The sequence below is a fragment of the Magnolia sinica genome, chromosome 5 (assembly GCF_029962835.1).
Source record: "Magnolia sinica isolate HGM2019 chromosome 5, MsV1, whole genome shotgun sequence".
Classification (NCBI taxonomy): Eukaryota; Viridiplantae; Streptophyta; class Magnoliopsida; order Magnoliales; family Magnoliaceae; genus Magnolia; species Magnolia sinica.
Window position 1 is genome coordinate 106,573,830 of NC_080577.1, and position 19,021 is coordinate 106,592,850.

The 19,021-nt window shown below is 39.5% G+C and overlaps 1 protein-coding gene across 1 annotated transcript in view; it reads left to right on the top strand.

Annotated features, from left to right (window-relative positions):
* Positions 1-4,254: 4,254 nt before the first annotated feature.
* LOC131246594 (uncharacterized protein At4g14100-like) overlaps positions 4,255-19,021 on the top strand; it is a 29,179-nt gene continuing 14,412 nt past the window's right edge. Inside the window, exon 1 of the mRNA XM_058246859.1 lies at positions 4,255-4,787. Coding sequence (XP_058102842.1) covers positions 4,313-4,787 — 475 coding nt within the window. The 5' untranslated portion in view covers positions 4,255-4,312. The remainder of the gene's footprint in view (positions 4,788-19,021) is intronic.

Below are 19,021 nucleotides of genomic sequence, written 5' to 3' on the forward strand. Positions count from 1 at the left end.
AACGGCAACCGCGCGGCAGATATTGAGAAAAGCCGCACACGTGTCGGCTCTGACACAAGTGTGATTAATAGGAATTAGTGTTGCAAGTAGGCCGCGTTCTGAGTCCAGGCCCAAACCAACCCAAGCCCAGAAATGGAAAGATGATTTGTGTATATGGTCCATTCATTCATTGGGACCTAACAAGGATGGCTTATATTTCAAAAATTAACCATGTTGGACAATCCTGCCCATCAATTTTCTTCTAACCATTTCATGTTTATATTTTCTACTATTACTTTAATGGCCATTAGTTAGGGCCCGTTTGGCCGGTCGGATTAGAAGGGTTTGGATAGTATTGGAAGGGATTGGAAGTTAAGTCCTGGGATTGGCCAGACGTGCCAAACGGAGTCAGTGATCTGATCCCAATCCGGTGGATTTTAAGGCAATCCACTGACAACACCATCATTACCTTTAAATCCCATCCAAGCCACCCTAATCCGTTCAAATTTGCTTGAGACGTGTTTGTTCGGAGGGATTGGAAGGGATGGGAAGGTTTAATCCCAGGATTGTTCAGGCGAGCCAAACGGACTGGATATAGCAATCCAGGGATAGAGCAATCCCATGGATCTCAAGACAATCCACTGACAACACCATTATTACCTAGAAATCCATGCCATCCACCCTAGTACCATTCAATCCCTTCCAATCCACCCGGCGAAACGGGCCCTTAGATAATTAGAATGTCTTGTACATGTGCCATCCATGCCAAGACCCAATAAATAAATGGTCCTATTGGTAGATAATCACCCTTTCTACTAAATAATAATGGCCATGCAATATCCAATTTCCCTATTTATTATATCCCGATCGGGTATTTTAGTAGGCAATGATTCAACAAGGTCCCTCATGTGATCGGTATGTCATATCCGTGAGTTTGGCAAACTTTATATGGATGTCCATTAGGTAGGGTACATTATGAAAATGCTGTTCGGCGAATATTAGGATAATATATTCATTAATTTTTTATTTTTTTTTTTTAACTACATATGTATGACCATTTTGATCATACATGTGTTGTCTCTTGATATGAGAACTAACGCCAAATTTTTGTGCATGGCATGCTCAATGTTTTTGTTTTTTTTTTCACACATCACCCCACACTGGGGCCATGGTGAGATTTCACCACCTATGGGTACTCGAACCTTCAACCAGGTGTTGAAACTCCTGTGAGTCCACCACTGCGTGGCATGGTCGTGATTGAGAGTGTCAATGGGCTGAGTTAGGGTTAGGCAAAGCTCTATCTAGGCTTTGCCCACATTGTTCAACATAAATTTGAGTTCGGGGTTGCCCCGTAATGAGTTGAAATAGTCTAATCTAAGCCTAGCCCGAAATGCTTATGATGGACCTGAGTGCGAGAGTTGGAGCATAAAGTGAGGAAGATGAGGGACATTGGTTGGAGAAGAAATATGAGTAGTGAATGGGGATTTTTTTACGTATTGTGTATATTACAAATTTGCGCTTACAAACCTTAGTGGGTTAGGCTAGACTAGACTTATATTGTGCTCATGGGATGTTGTACACATTCCAAGCCTAAACCCGACGCTCTAGCCTAAACCCGTCCTAAAAGCCTGATGGGCCAACCTAGCCCATTGGCAGCCTTAGTCCTAATAGATCCCACCTTATGAATGGTTTGGATCTCTAGCGAGCATTCTATAGACAGATCTCTTACAAATATTCTTCATCCTCGTATAAAGAGGCCACTCACTAAATCACAACTTATAAAATGTAACTTCTTAACAATGAGAGAGTAAAGAAGTTCACAAATTAATAAAAATAAATGTTATATATAGGAAGAACTCCAGTGCTATCATAGCATTGGGGCAATTAGACAACCCAATCCATTGATCTAGACTGTTCATTCGGTTCGACACGCATACATTGGGCTACCATGCAAGCATCACATGGATCCAGCGTATATAAACCATTTGATTAGTGGTCTTTAATATGAATGGCCAAGATCATTTGCATAAAAATACATCCAAAATACAGTTTGATCCATTCATTTGTTAGAGTTCATTCCTTCAAACTCATTAAGAAAGTTTCAAATAACGAATTGCATGCAAACCAATTGCTTCGTGGATAAAAGCAAATCTAGAGCTGGGAGCAGATGCAGGGAATTGGAAGAGGATAAGCTCTTTTGTTTTTTTTTTTTCCAGTTAGCTTGTTAGTACACACCCATGTTAGCCACTGCCCTGCTAGGGATCGATACCAAGACCTCAAGTGTTGAAACGAGGTATCTCCACTCAGTCTGCTAGTTGAGCTATGGATCTAGGTGTTGAAGAGGATAAGCTCTTAATCTCTGTGATTTTTCATCCATTCTTACCCATGTACACCCCACCAAATGCGCTCCATTCATTAGAGGTCTTTATATATATATATATATATATATATATATATATATATATATATATATATATATATATATATATATATATATATAAAATAATCTTTTTTAATGTGCCGAAGAATCAGATCGACCACTTATCAGGTGGGCCAAAGTTTTTATGAAACAATACATAGTTGAAATCTTCCATCTCACCCACTGATATGTTTCTAAAATCCTGGCCCACTTGATGAGCAAGCCAGTCTATTTTTCATGCTATAGCATTTTCAAGGCCATCCCTTACTCCTCAAATGGAGCATTGCACTTGCATGCCACGGTTTTTATGCAGTGCTTTTTTACGGTTCTTTGATTTCCTAGTATGCGAGTGCAGCAAAGGAAAGGCTTTCCATCCCTTTTTGCTAGATGCATACGGATGGAAATGAGGAAATTAGATGTACCATGCAAGTGGACCTCCCTTACTAATTAGATCCAAACCATTAATCAATTAGGTCCACCTTATAAAATTCTTACATTATTTCACTTGAGTCATATTGATAAATGTTTAGGTTTTATTTTGAAACATAAAAAGATGTTTTTATGATTTTGAAGGAAACATTTGAATGATTAACTAATACAATTGTCAATTAATACGAGTAACACTTTTACGATATGATCCGACAAAACTACTAATGGTGGATCGTTGTAGCTATCATAATAATCTTTGTAAAGTAAGGCTAAGTACAATCACAAATACTATTAGTTTTACCAATATATATTAGAAATAAAGAAATGTGGTAAGAGAATTATACACGCAGTGTGATTATATACACCTATCATAAAAGAGTCATAGAAATTTCAAATGTTTCTAATGAGACGATTTTAATTTAGTTTTTTGAAATTATCCGTGCGTACTTAAACAGAAGCAAAAATTAACTTTAATATAAGAATAATCAAAACTTTATAAATAAAAATTATAATTAATGGTCCATTGAAAAAACACTATATATGCATGTTGAAGGTATGATTTGTGGCAGTGAAAATAAATATTTCTTTAGATAAAATTATTATTTTTGAATTTTTCTACTACATGATAACACGCACGCAACAAACAAATCATTTCGTACATCTGTCAACTAAACATATATGCTGATTGGAACCCTTAATAGATATCTTTAAAACTATTAATTCTTTTTGAATAGTGACAACCTAGTTGATGACAAGACCGGGCCAATGGGCTGAGCAGGCCGTTCATCACTTGCCTGGGCCAGCCATCGGTGTAGGGCCTACAGCCCGGCCCATTGCCAGCCAACCTTACCTGTCACGAGACTCACGTGACTCGCCACCACGCGTTATCCCGAGGCCAGATTGACACTACTTTGGGACGTAGCTGCTGGATGTCACGTTGTGGGCCCCATAAGGATGGATGCATTTCATCGATGCTGTCCATCCATTGTGGATCATCATTTTAGTTTATGAAAACAAAAATAAGGTATATCTAAAGATTAGGTGGACCACACCACAGGAAAACACCGGTGATTGAACGACCACCGTTAAAAACTTCGTGGGTCCTAAAAGTTTTGGATCAAGATGATATTTGTGGTTTCACTCACCCAGGTATGCATGGCCTAATCAACAGGTTGGATGGCAAATAAACATTACAGTAGGCCCTAGGAAGTTTTTAATGGTGGAAGTTCAATAATCGCTGTTTCCTGTGGTGTGGTCCACTTGAGTTTTGGATCTGCCTAATTTTATGGCTCATGCTCTAAAATTATCTGAAAAAATGGATGGACGGCGTGGATAAAGCATATAGATCATGATGGGTCCCACAGAGCAGCGTCCAGTAGCGACAGTGTCAGTATCCAAACCACGTCCTGTAATTCAGAGCAGTTCCTCCAATCCCATCTTATCCGCTCCTCAGACTCTCAACTGCCACTCTACCAAACCCCAGCAATGGCCGCGTCATCCAAACCGTTCATCACCAACCAACTCCTCTTCCTGTCCATCACATCCTTCCTCCTCTTCTTCACACCAATCTCATCAGCCCCAACACCCACTCCATGGCCTCACCAGTTCCACTCCATCCTATTCATGAATTACAGTGGGTCCCTCCAGATCATTGATCTCTGGTACGACTGGCCCAACGGTCGAAATTTCAACATCATTCAGAGCCAGCTCGGGACCCTCGTCTATGACCTGGAGTGGAACAACGGCACCTCCTTCTTCTACACCTTGGACTCCTCGAAGACTTGTAGGGTGGCCCACCTCGACGTTGGGATCCTACGGCCCAACTGGCTCGATGGCGCCAACTACCTGGGACAGGAATATGTCGACGGGTTTCTTTGTAATGTGTGGGAGAAGGTTGAGTTCATCTGGTATTATGAAGATGTGGTCACCAAGAGGCCTGTGCATTGGGTTTTCTACACAGGTTCGAATTTCAAACTCGAGTTTTTGTTTTTTGGTGGCTCGGTGAGTCGGTTCATGCTCATTCGGTCCGAATGGTGGTATTTTAGGGGTCGTTGGGATGTCTGTAAATGGTTTAAGTTGTAAATGATTTACAGGTGCAAATCATTTACATCCTGTCCTGTTTGGCTTTAAGCTTTAAATGATTTACAAGTAAATGATTGTCTATGTTTGGATAGCCTGTAAATTGTTTAAGTCCCGTAAATGGAGAGCCAATCTTTCCAATGGAGAGCTTGTAAATGAAATCCGACCTTTTTGCCTATAAATGAGATGGGTAAATGCTGTAAATCATATATTGGCTGTAAATGATTTGTTGTATTTGTTTCAAAATAAAATAGAAAGAATTTCAAATGTTTTAGTTTTCCTCGAAATTTTTAATTTTGAGTTGCTTTTATGCTGTGGGTTTAGTCCACATTGGATTTGCCCAAGAAACTTTTCCTGTATATAAGATAGGCTTTTTACCTTGGGGCTTGAGCCTCATTCAAGGGGGATGAGAATTTGGTCCCGTGGGTGGGGGCTATGCCAATAGTTCTAATCTATGTCATTGACCACACATGTGCATGTCGAGTTGAGCTGTGTTGAGTTTGTATCTGTATGCACGCTGTGACGGGTCGTGGCCGTGGCCGTGGTTGTGAGTGCAGGGGTACTCGCGGGACTTTATTTTTGTGCAAGAGTGTACTTGAACTTGCGTCAACGAAAATTTTCTTCTTCCTTCTTAAAATCTCTCTCTTGCTGTGTTTTAAGGGTTTTGGTTATTAAGTTCATTGTTGAGTCGACTTAGCACTTTCGGGGTAGAGTGCAAGTACTTCGAGCCTGCGTGCAGTGAGTGCACCGCTGAGACTGGGTAAGCGGGCAACGAGTCTGACATGCTAGTAGCTGTGGTGTCAAAAGTCTTTCTTGTAAACAACTTGGAGTGGATACTGGACGTGTTGCAGCTCAGCATGTGTGCAAAGATCGTAGCATGTTTACCTCCTAACAAGTTTCAGGAGATGACGAACAAGTGTTCATGGGTAATGCTCAAACTTCTCCAGTTGTAGGGAAATAAAAAGTACTTTTGAAGCTTACTTCTGGGAAGACTCTAATGTTGAATAATGTCCTACATGTGCCTGACGTTAGAAGAAACTTGGTCTTTGGTTTGCTCCTCAATAAGGCTGGTGTCAAGTTAGTATTTGATTAAGACAAGCTTGTAATGGCTAAGAATGGAACTTTTATGGGAAAATAGTATTGTAGCGATGGTTTATTCATTGTAAATATATCCAATAATAATACTAAGAAGACATCCAGTTTTGTTTATATTGTTGAACCTCTCTATCTCTGGCATAGTAGATTAAGTTATGTGAATGTAACATCTTTGAAAAAGATGAAAAATGTTATGTTTATTACCCAATATTTCGAATGAAGAATTCGATAAATGTGAAACGTGTCTAAATTCATTAGAAAACCCTTTAAATGAGTAGAACAATCCTCTATTCTATTAGAATTGATACATAATGACTTAGGTGATTTTAAAAATCATATGTTTAGAAATAGAAAAATATATTACATAAGCTTTGTAGATGATTACTCTAGGTTCACTAGAGTGTATTTGTTAAGGAAAAAAGATGAAGCTTTAGAAACTTCCATTAGGTATACAACTGATGTTGAAAATCAGTTAAGTATAGAGATTAAAAGACTTGGAATAGATAGAGGAGTGTATGAATCTTCTCAATTTAGAGAATTGTGTGAAAAGAGTCGGATAGTTCATGAAACTACAACCCCCTACATGCCAGAATAGAACAGAATAATAGAATTAAGAATAGAACTCTTAAGGGGATGATGAATGTTATGTTAAACAGTTCAGGCTTACTCTCAAATATGTGGGGGAGAAGTAGTTTTCTCAGCTTGTGATATCCTAAATAGGATTCATTCTAAGTCTTTTGAACAAACATGATATGAACTTTGGAAGAACCTCGTTCCTAGTTATAAATATCTTCAAGTGTGGAGGTGTCTTGCCAAAGTAGGATTGTTTGGAACTAAGAAAAGGAAACTAGGTTCTAAAATGATTGACTGTGTATTTATAGGATATGCATAAAACAGTGTAGTCTACAAGTTTCTAGTTTTAAAGATTAAGGATGATATTATAGATCCTAATGCAATCATAGAATCTAGGGATGCAGAGTTCTTTGAGAATGTATTCCTTATGAAATCCAGGTCTATAGCAATAGAGGAAGTTAGTGAATCGGATGTCGCATCTATCAGTAAAGGTGTTAACGAGAAGATAGTAGAAGAACTAGAACCAAGAAAAAGCATTAGAGTTAGAAGAGAAACTAGCTTAGGAGATGGTTTTTTCACCTTCTTAGTAGAAGATGATCCTACAATCTATGCAAAAGCGATTAACTCTTTAGATGCAACCTTTTGGAAGGAAGCAATAAATGACAAGTTGGAAACTATTCTATCCAATGACACTTGGGAACTTGTAGATCTACCACCTGGAAACAAACCATTAGGTTGTAAATGAGTGTTTAGGGAGAAACTAAAATCCGATGGAACTATCGATAAGTTTAAGGCTAGGTTGGTAGCTAAAGGCTTTAAACAAAAGAGGGAATAAATTATTTTGATACCTATTCTCCTGTGATTAGGATTATGACTATCATGGTCCTAATAATAATAGCTTTCATATATAAGTTAGTGGTATATCAAATGGATGTTAAAATGACTTTTCTAAATGGAGACTTAGAAGATGAAATAAATGATGTAAATAGATGTGTATATAATAAATTTTCTGAAAATGATGGTGTTATTATCTGCCTTTATGTTGACAACATGCTTATTTTGTGAACTAATATTAAATTAGTTAATGCGACTAAGAAATTATTGTCATTTAAGTTTGACACGAAAGACTTATGAGAGGCTAGTGTAATCGTAGGTATTGAGGTAGTCAAAAGATGGTAGCCTTATATTATCACAATCTCATTATGTTGAGAAATTATTGAGAAAGTTTGTTTATTTTGACTGTTTACTTATCAGTATACCTTATGATTACAATGTGACTCTTATGAAAAATACAAGTAGCAGTATGTCTTAATTGGAATATTCCAGGATAATTGGTAGCCTCATGCATATGACAAACCGCACTAGAGCAGACATAACTTTTGCAGTAGAAAGACTAAGTAGATATACACATAACTCTGGAAAAGAGCATTGGAATACCTTGTATAGGATTTTGAGATACCTAAAAGTCACTATGGCCTATGCTATACCATTTATCTTATAGTGGTTATTTGTCTATATTAGATGGATATAACAATGCTAACTGGATCATTGATTCAGATGAAACAAAATCCACTGGCAGATATGTCTTCACTTTGGGTGAAGGAACAGTCCCTTGGAAGTCTAAGCAGACATGTATTGCTCGGTCAACTATAGAATCTGAGTTTGTTGTTTTAGAAAAGGCTAGATCAGAAGTCGAGTGGCTTAGAAATCTCTTGATTGATGTACCGTTGTGGCCAAAGCATGTATTGGCTGTATCGATTCATTGTGATTGTCAAGTAGCTATAGCAAAGGCAGAGAATAAAATATACAATGGAAACAACAGGCATATAAGACTCAGACGCAACATAGTGAAACATATGTTACGTGATGGAGTCATATCTATTGACTCTGTGAGGTTAGAAAATAATTTGGCATATCCTTTGATCAAAGGACTATTTAAAATATTAGTTAATGATACATTGAAGGGAATGGGGTTGAGCCTAATATATGAGCTGCCAATGTTGGTAACCTAACCTATACAAGTGAAGATCCCATGAGATAGGTTCAATGGTTAAACAATGAGACATTGGGTAGATGAGTGCACTGATGTAAATAAGCCCCTTCTATGGTGTAATAGTGTGAGCAACAACGTAGAATGATGGGTTTTTGAAACTTTTAATGAATCTATAGCCATATATTTGGTGGTGTATATAGTTGCTGCGTACACTTGTTGGAATTCACCTATAAGGGTGTGGAGGTAGAGGTCGCTTCTTATGAGAATCTAGGCGAATTCTCTAGAGCACTCATGAAATCCAGGTAATGGTGTATGACTAAAAAGCACCGAACCACAGAATCACTTGTAGAGGAAGAGTTGTGTGAGTGGCATGTACTTGCGATTTACACCAAAAGGAGACAGGTTCAAGACTATGGTGTCACTTGATTCTTGTAAACATGTCTTGCTTACTCTAATGTCGGTTCAATTCTATGGTGACACCAACACCATTGTACAAATATTCCGCGTTAACCTGAAAGGTTTTTTATTTTGAAACATGGGGGATTGTTGTATTTGTTTCAAAATAAGATAAAAAGAATTTCAAATGTTTTGATTTCCCCTCAAATTTTGAATTTTGAGTTGCTTAACTTTTAATGAATCTATAGCCATATAATTGGTGGTGTATACAGTTGCTGCGTACACTTATTGGAATTCACCTATATGGGTGTGGAGGTGGAGGCCGCTTCTTATGAGAATCTAGGCGAATTCTCTAGAGCACTCATGAAATCCAGGTAATGGTGCATTAACAAAAAGCACCGAACCACAGAATCACTTGTAGAGGAAGAGTTGTGTGAGTGGCATGTACTTGCGATTTACACCAAAAGAAGTTAGGTTTAAGACTATGGTGTCACTTGATTCTTGTAAACATGTCTTGCTTACTCTAATGTCAGTTCAATTCTATAGTGACACCAACACCATTGGACAAATATTCTGCGTTAACCTGAAAGGTTTTTTATTTTGAAACATGGGGGATTGTTGTATTTGTTTCAAAATAAGATAAAAAGAATTTCAAATGTTTTGGTTTCCCCCCAAAATTTGAATTTTGAGTTGCTTTTGTGTTGTGGGTTTAGTCCCACATCAGATTTGCTCACAAAACTTTTCCTGAATCTAAGATAGGCTTTTTGCTTGGGGCTTGAGCCCCATTGACCACACATGCATGCGCGTGCACAAACCATTAGGTCCTAAATGGGTGTTTAGGAAGAAACTAAATTCTGATGGAACTATTGATAAGTTCAAGGCTAGGTTGGTAGCTAAAGGCTTTAAACAAAAAGAATGAATAAATTATTTTGATACCTATTCTCTTGTGATTAGGATTACAACTATCAGGGTCCTAATAATAATAACTTCCATATATAAGTTGGTGGTATACCAAATGGACGTTAAAATGACTTTTCTAAATGGAGACTAAGAAGATAAAATATATATAGAGCAACCCAGGGGTTACAAGATATTGGGTAAAGAAAAAGTATGCAGACTAGTTAAATTGCTATACGGTTTAAAAGATGCTCATAAACAATGGCATGAAAAATTTGATGGTGTTTTGAAATCTAATGCTTATCATATAAATGATGTAAATAGATGTGTATATAGTAAATTTTTTGAAAATGATGGTGTTATTATTTGCCTTTATGTTAAATTAGTTAATGCGAATAAGAAATTATTGTGATTTAAGTTTGATATGAAAGACTTAGGAGAGGCTAGTACAATCTTAGGTATTGAGGTAGTCAGAAAAGATGGCAGTCTTATATTATCACAATCTCATTACATCGAGAAACTATTGAGAAAGTTTGACTATTTTGACTGTTTACTTGTCAGTATACCTTATGATTGCAGTGTGACTCTCATGAAAAATACAAGTAGCAATATGTCTCAATTGGAATACTCCATGATAATTGGTAGCCTCATGTATATGACAAACCACACTAGAGCAGACATAACCTTTGCAGTAGAAAGACTAAGTAGATATACACATAACCTTGAAAAGAGCGTTGGAATGCCTTGTCTAGGATTCTGAGATACCTAAAAGGCACTATGGCCTATGGTTTATCGTTTATCTTATAGTGGTCATCCTTCTATATTAGAAGGATATTACAATGCTAACTGGATCACTCATTCGGATGAAAAAAAATCCACTAGCAGATATGTATTCACTTTGGGTGGAGGAACAGTCCCTTGGAAGTCTACGAAGTAGACATGTATTGCTTGGTCAACTATGGAATCTGAGTTTGTTGCTTTAGAAAAGGCTTGATCAGAAGCCAAGTGGCTTAGAAATCTCTTGACTGATGTACCGTTGTGGCCAAAGCATATATCGGTTGTATCTATTCATTGTGATTGTCAAGCAGCTATAGCAAAGGCAAAGAGTAAAATATACAATAGAAAGAGCAGGCATATAAGACTCAAACACAATATAGTGAAACATATGTTGTGTGATGGAGTTATATCTATTGACTTTGTGAGGTTAGAAAATAATTTGGCATATCCTCTGACCAAAGGACTATTTAAAATATTAGTTAATGATACATCGAAAGGAATGGGGTTGAGCCTAATATATGAGCTGCCAGTGTCGGTAACCTAACCTATACAAGTGAAGATTCCATGAGATATGTTCAATGGGTAAACAATGAGACATTGGGTAGACGATTGCACTGATATAAATAAACCCCTTCTATGGTGTAGCAGTGCGAGCAACAACGCAGAAGGATTGGTTTTTAGAACTTTTAATGAATATATAGCCATATATTTGGTGGTGTATACAGTTGCTGCATACACTTGATGGAATTCACCTATATGGGTGTGGAGGTGGAGGCCGCTTTTTATGAGAATTTATGCGAATTCTCTAGAGCACTCAGGAAATCCAGGTAATGGTGTATGGCAAAAAAGCACCGAACCACATAATCACTTGTAGAGGAAGAGTTGTGTGAGTAGCATGTACTTGTGATTTACACCAAAAGGAGTCAGGTTCAAGACTATGGTGTTACCTGATTCTTGTAAATCTGTCTTGCTTACTCTAATGTCGGTTCAAGTCTATGGTGACACCGACACCATTGCATAAATATTCCGTGTTAACCTGAAAGGTTTTTTATTTTGAAACATGGGGGACTGTTGTATTTGTTTCTGTAAACTGTGAAGCCAAAATGTTTTCTGTATTTGAGACAAGCCAATGGGGTTGAATATATAGAGATTACAACCATGTATACAAGGAAAACAATAAACTCAGAATCCTCTACCTATAGAAATAAACTATACAAGGTATAGTAGTTATACAAGGTATGTGAGCTGTCTAACACCCCCCCTCAAACTAATGCTGGTCATCGACAAGTAATAGTTTGCCAACTAGAAAAGAGTGACGAGCAGAAGTGAGAGACTTGGTGAGAATGTCGGCAATTTGATCATGGGATGCAACATGTGGAAGAGAAATAAGCCCGGACTGAAATTTCTTGCAGATAAAGTGACAGTCAACTTCAATATGCTTCGTCCGTTCATGAAAAACTGGGTTAGAGGCAATCTGAATGGCACTGAGATTATAGACATGGAGTGGAGTGAGATTCTGTAGAGGAATGCCCAAGTCTGAAAGAAGTCCATGTAACCAGACGAGTTCACTACATGCAGCGGACATCGCCCGATACTCGGCTTCTGTGCTCGATTTGGAAACGGTGGCCTGCTTCTTACACTTCCAAGAGATGAGAGAAGTGCCGAAAAAGATACAATAGCCAGTGGTAGATCTTTGTGTGAGAGCGCAACCGGCCTAATCAGCATCCGAATAAGTACGAAGGTCCAGAGTTTCCGTGGAGGAGAAGAACATGGATCGATCTAGAGTTCCATGAAGGTACCGAAGGATGCGCAACACTGCAGTCATATGAAGAGTCCAAGGAGCAGAAACAAACTGACTGACGACTTAGACAGCATAGGCAATATCAGGGCAAGTCATAGTTAAGTAAACCAGACTCCCAACCAAACGGCGGTATAAGTCAAGCTGTGCAAGTAGATCACCATCGTCACGGCCATAGTGAACGTTAAGTTCTAAGGGAGTTTGAACTGTCTTCTGATCCGTCAATGATGCCAATGCGAGAAGATCCTTGGTATATTTACGTTGGCTGACCAGGATCCCACGGTTGGAACGTGAAAATTCAAGCCAAGAAAGTATGTTAGATGACCGAGGTCTTTCATCTTGAAGGATGATTGCGGAACTTCCTTTAAAGCCGAAATGCCAGTAGCATCGCTACCAGTCAGGAGGAGGTCGTCAACATAGACCAAAACAATGACAATTCTGTGAGCAGTGGTGCGCAAAAATAAGGATGGGTCATGACCACTTTGAGTAAAGCCAGCACCCGTAACAACATTATGAAAGCGTTGGAACCATGCCCGAGATGCCTGTTTGAGGCCGTACAGGGCTTTCTTTAGGCGACATACCTTATTGTCAGGGATTAAAGAGCCAAGAGGAGGTTTCAAATCTACGGTTTCTTGGAGGTCTCCATGAAGAAAGGCATTTTTCACATCCATCTGAGCGAGTGGCCATGAGTGAATAGAAGATATAGCCAGAAGAGTAAGAACAATTTTCATCTTAGCCATGGGAGTGAAAGTCTCATCATAATCAATTCCGTATTCCTGTTTGTATCCCTGAGCGACAAGTCGAGCCTTGTATCGATCCAATGATCTATCAGACTTGAGCTTGACAGAATAAATCCATTTGTTACCAATTAGCTGTTGGTCAGCAGGTCGAGTGATAATGTCCTACGTATGATTATCATCTAATGCCGCAAGTTCTTCTGCCATAGCCTTCTTCCAACAATCATGAGTGGTTGCCTGAGAGTATGAAGTAGGAATAGAAACAGTATCCAGAGTAGCATTCATGACAGATATAGAGCATATCAAGCGATCAGGCGCTTGATGTTCACGAGCGGAACGATGTATTGAGGTAGGTTCGGGATCTGCAATAGGTACAGTAGGTTCGGGTTGAGTAATAGGTGGTGGATCTGTACGTGGTCGACATGAGTAAACCTGTAATGGACGAGGGAGAGTACTTGAGGCAAACGGAATTTCTGAAAAGGCGGTTAGACCAGGAGAGTTTGGAGTGTGCGGAGGAGGAAGAGATGAATGAAAGGCAATGTGTTCAAGAAAAACAACATGTCGTGAAACCCAAATATGACGAGAAACCGGGTCATAACATCGAAAACCCTTTTGAGTTTCCCCAAATCCCAAGTACATACATTTGACCGATTTTGGAGATAGTTTGTTATGTTCATGTGAAGCTAGGTGAACATAACAGATACAACCAAAAACACGAAATGTGGAATATGCAAGAGGTAAGCCGGTGAGAACAAAATAAGGAGATTTACTGTTCAGAACTTTGGTTGGCATCCGGTTAATCAAGTAGACGGAATGTAACATTGCTTCCGCCTAGAAAGAACGAGGAACACTCATAGCTGTCATCAGAGTGTTGACAGTTTCAACAAATGACGATTTTTTCGTTCAGCCACCCCATTCTGTTGTGGAGTATTAGAACAGGTGGTCTGATGAATAATCCCATGCCCTTGAAGAAATGTACGAAAATCGGTTGAGAGATATTCTCCCCCTGAGTCAGAGCGGAGAGTTTGAACTGGAACCTAAAATTGAGTCTTCACCATAGAGTGAAATAACTTGAAATTTTCAAAAACCTGTGACTTTGATTGCAGAAAGTAAATCCAAGTGTAACGTGTGAAATCATCAACGAATATAACATAGTATCGTAACCCAGAGAGAGACATAATTGGCAAAGGACCCTAGACATCCGTATACACAAGTTCAAATATAGAAGATGATTTTGTAGTACTTAGAGAAAATGGAATACACTTACTTTTTGAAAGACAACAGGAAGAACAAGAATAATCCAAATCATTTTTAGTAAGAGAAATATTCCCTAACATGCCAGACGAAATTAACTGAAGTAACTGTTCGGAATGTGGATGACCTAGGTGAAAGTGCCACAGTTTCCACAATTTATTTGCCGAACAAATATCTGATGAAGATGGAGAAAAGAAACAACGAGCCGGTGTGATAGATGGATCAAAATCCAGTACGTACAGACGACCATGCCACCTACCCCTCTTACGTACCTTCCCCGTTGCCAAATCCTGCACAAAACAACAGTTGGGAAGAAATATGACTAAGCAGTTATTGGATGTGAGTTGACCAACTGAAATTAAATTGGAGGAGAGGTTAGGGACATGAAACACATCATGAAGGGTGAATTGGCGATGAGCAGAAGGAGAAAAAGTCAATGATCCAACAGACCGAATAGGTAGTCTAGTGCCATCCGCAGTAGAAATAACCTGATTGCCGGTGTAGGGACGAATGTCATGAAGATGGGATACAGCACCGGTCATATGATTGGAAGCACCCGAATCGAAGAACTATGTAGAAGATAGGGAACTACCTGACATACTAGCCGCAGAAAGGGCCTGAATGATTTGCTGGAGCATCGCAGGAGTCAACGGAGAGAAAGACCTTTAACAGAAACAGTAGATGTAGAATCACTAACAGATGGCTCGGAAGAAATAGTGGTAGTAGTAGCAGAAAGAGCACGACCACGACCATGACCACGACCACCACGTCCACGGCCGAAAGAAGATGCATAGGCACGTGTACGGCAGTCCTGAATACCATGACCAGTCCGTCGACAATAAGCGCACCATTCTTTGCATTGAGCGACAACATGACCCACCTTGTTGCAGCCGCGACAAGTCAAAGGAGTGGAACCACGTGTTGGTGTAGTGGTGGACACAACAAGCACCATATCAGATGATCCCGGAGTTGAGGAAGGAAGAGAGAACTTTCAGTCGCTGTTCCTCAGCCAATAAATCATTAATAACCGAATTCAATGAAGGAGTAGGGCTACGGTTCAAGAGAGCAGCCCGACAATGCTCAAATTCCGGACGCAGCTTCATAAGAAACTGTCGAACTTGCGCACTCTCGCGCATAGTTTGGAATATCTTAAAGTCATGAGGAAATGTTGGATCCATCATAGTCATCTCAGTCCAAATTGTGACAATTTTGGAGTAAAATGATTGAATACTGTCGTCACCTTGAGTAAGGTTAATGAGATCCTGTTCCAGGTGGTATAATCGGGGCTGCATTACTCTGTTGATAAATTGTCTGGAGATGCTCCCACATTGCCTTAGCAGTGCGATGAGGTGTGAGGCCAACAGCAATGGACCGATCGACAGAATCGAGAATCCAGGTAATAATCCGTCCATTGTTCATTTCCCAATCAGCTAATTTGTCGGCATCTGTGGAAGTGGGGATAGTAACAGATCCATCAATTAGTCCCCACAAACCACGACCCTTGAGGAAGTTTTGAAAATGGATGGCCCATAGAGAATAGTTGGTACCATCAAAACTACAACGTGGGGCCTCTGTACGTGACGAGTTCTTGTCCATTGATTTGAAGTAATCTAAAGCATGCAAGGAGTTGTAGTAGAAGAAGGTCGTAGAAGTACCGTACAACAGGAGATACCCAAGGCGGAATAGCAACAACAATAGGAGCTCTGGATCTGGAAAAGAGAGATCGGAAGCAATCAGCAACAGAGGCAACAGGGGCGCTGGATCTTGATCTGGATCTGGAAAATCGAGTAGGGGCGCTCGATCTGGATCTGGATATGGAAAATTGAGCAGGGGCGCTGGATCTGGATCTGAAAAATTGAAAAATCGAGTAGGGGCGCTTGATCTTGGTCTGAAGCAGGAAAATCGAGCAGGGGCGCTGGATCTGGAGCAGGAAAATCGAGCAGGGGCGCTAGATCTAGATCTGGAATATTGGAAAATCGAGCAGGGGGTGGCCGGATGCAGCAGGGATGGTGGACGCAGCAGGGATGGGGCCGGACATAGCAGAGATGATGACCGGACGCACAGATGGTCGGATCTGACAGGTGGTGGTGTCGGTGACGATGGGGTGATCGGATTTGGATTAGTAGGGCTTTAATACCATGTAAACTGTGAAGCCAAAAGGTTTTCTGTATTTGAGACAACCCAATGGGGTTGAATATATAGAGATTACAACCATCTATACAAGGAAAATAATAAACAAAGAATCCTCTACCTATGGAAATAAACTATACAAGGTATACTAGTTATACAAGGTATTTGAGCTGTCTAACAGTTTCAAAATAAGATAAAAAGAATTTCAAATGTTTTGGTTTCCCTCCAAATTTTGAATTTTGAGTTGCTTTTGTGTTGTGGGTTTAGTCCCACATCAGATTTGCGCAAGAAACTTTTCCTGTATCTAAGATAGGCTTTTTGCTTGGGGCTTGAGCCCAATTGACCACACATGCATGCGAGTGCACACTGTGACGGGATGGGCCGTGTCTGCGGGTCCAAGTGTATTCACGCGGGTGTATGCGTATGGGTACTCGCAGGACTTTATTTTTGTGGGAGTGTACTAGCATTTGTGCCTTTTTGGATGGGGACATCAGAGGACCTACTCAGATGTACCAGAAACAGAGATGTCCACCCACATCAATGCAACTTTCTTTGTATATTAGAAACGGGTTCCAGATGGGGCCCGCCGGGCCATTTTGAAGACCCCACATGCATTGGACATGCATCAGGAAGACCCCACTTTGAGATGATGCATGTGGGCTGGTTAGGAGATCATTTTAGTCATAAGATTTCTATTTCGTGTTGATCCGACTGTTGGATCTTGTCGATTAGGCCATCAGGCCACCGGATCTTTTAGATCTGGACCCCTTGGACTTTGATCTTGCTTTCTTTATGATATTTGTTATTTTTAGGAGTTATTTGATGGTTGAGATTGATAATATATGTTTTAGTTTTCTTATTTTGGATGATGGGCCACTTTACTTAAGTGAGTGACATAGTTGTAATTATGTTGCATTTTAATTCCAAATTTTTATTATAAAAGCACATGGGAGGTGGAGTTCTAACCCCAGTGGTGTTATTGAGAAGAAAAAAAGAAGAGTGGAGCTCTCTTGTGTGAAGGAATTTTTCTCATTATTTTATAGGGTTTTTTATTAAAAAAACTCCTCCCTTCCAATTAAATTGTGCAAGGGTAAAAGCTTGTTTGGTGCTGGATTCCAAGGTACATCCTTCCTCTTCCTATTCTTCAAAAGGTATTATCTTCTTCTCTTGTCTTCCTCTTTTCCCTTCTATTACAACCTTCTAAACCTTAGATCTTCAACTTCTTAATTTTCCAAATTTCTAAAAACCCTAATTGCAAAATCCGCAATTCCCATGAACCCTAATTCTCCATGTTTCAGATTTTCTCATTCCTAACCCTAATCATAAAACCTACCAGTCATTCCCTTGAGTGTGAAACATGCCTACACTAGATTGGAAGTCCCTACTTCCAACTGGGCCACTCTTGAACTATTTTATATTTTCGTACACCGTGTATGTGAAAACCTAGGATCTTCATGTCATAAATCTGAATTTTTGAATCTATTATGACGGTATGCTTGATTTTACATATTGATTGTTGAAATTAATGTGTAATTGATCTCTTATCATGCATCCTAGGATAGTTTCCATCATACTGCATCATTTTCATTTTTCGAAATTGAGAGACGTGTCTAGTCTGTTGGTTACACCTGTTGGGTTTAAACTCAACGGACCAAACCTTTTCAAAAGGGTGCTTAAGGCACCATTTCAGAGTCTATATAAAAACTTCTACCATCCCTTTTACAACAAAATGAAAATTTTCTTCTTCGTTCTTAAAATCTCTTTGTTGCTGCTATTTTAAGGGTTTTGGTTACTGAGTTCATTGTTGAGTCAACTCAGTACTTTTGGGTTAAAGTGCAAGCGGTTTGAGCCCGCGTACAACAAGTGTACCATTGGGATTGAGTCATAGTTGTTGTTTCTTGGAGGTCAGTTGCTCTGGAAACCTGTTGCACTTATGACACTGTCCAAGGGGAGCAAATTTGATTTGAAGACGCGTGACTCGTGTCATGCCTGACCCAACTTTGTACGCATATGAGTTTTATCCCATGGTGTAGGCACCCCACTTGGCACAGAATGACCATTTACACTGCAATTGAATAGGATCACAACCCTTAGGGGTTGTTTGGATGGTGGTAAATGAGGTAAGTTGTAAATAATTTACTAGTAAATCATCTACTAGATGTAAATGATTTACCACAATTTCCTCCTTTTCATTTGCTAGCAAAAAGTTGGGATTTTATTTGCTAGCAAATGATTTACCAACAAGAAGCCTCCAATGGCTCTTTTTTTGAAGGTTGGGAGATACGCACCTCCCTCTCTCCATTGTATCTGAGAACTCCAACGACTCTCTCTCTCTCTCTCTCTGCCAATAGTAGTAGATCTTGCTACCGGCCTTATAAAAGAGCATTCAAATTCGTGGGGCCACTTCTCTGGCTCACCTACTGCTTGGTTTTATGTGAGGATCAACCCTAAGCTTTAGTGAGATG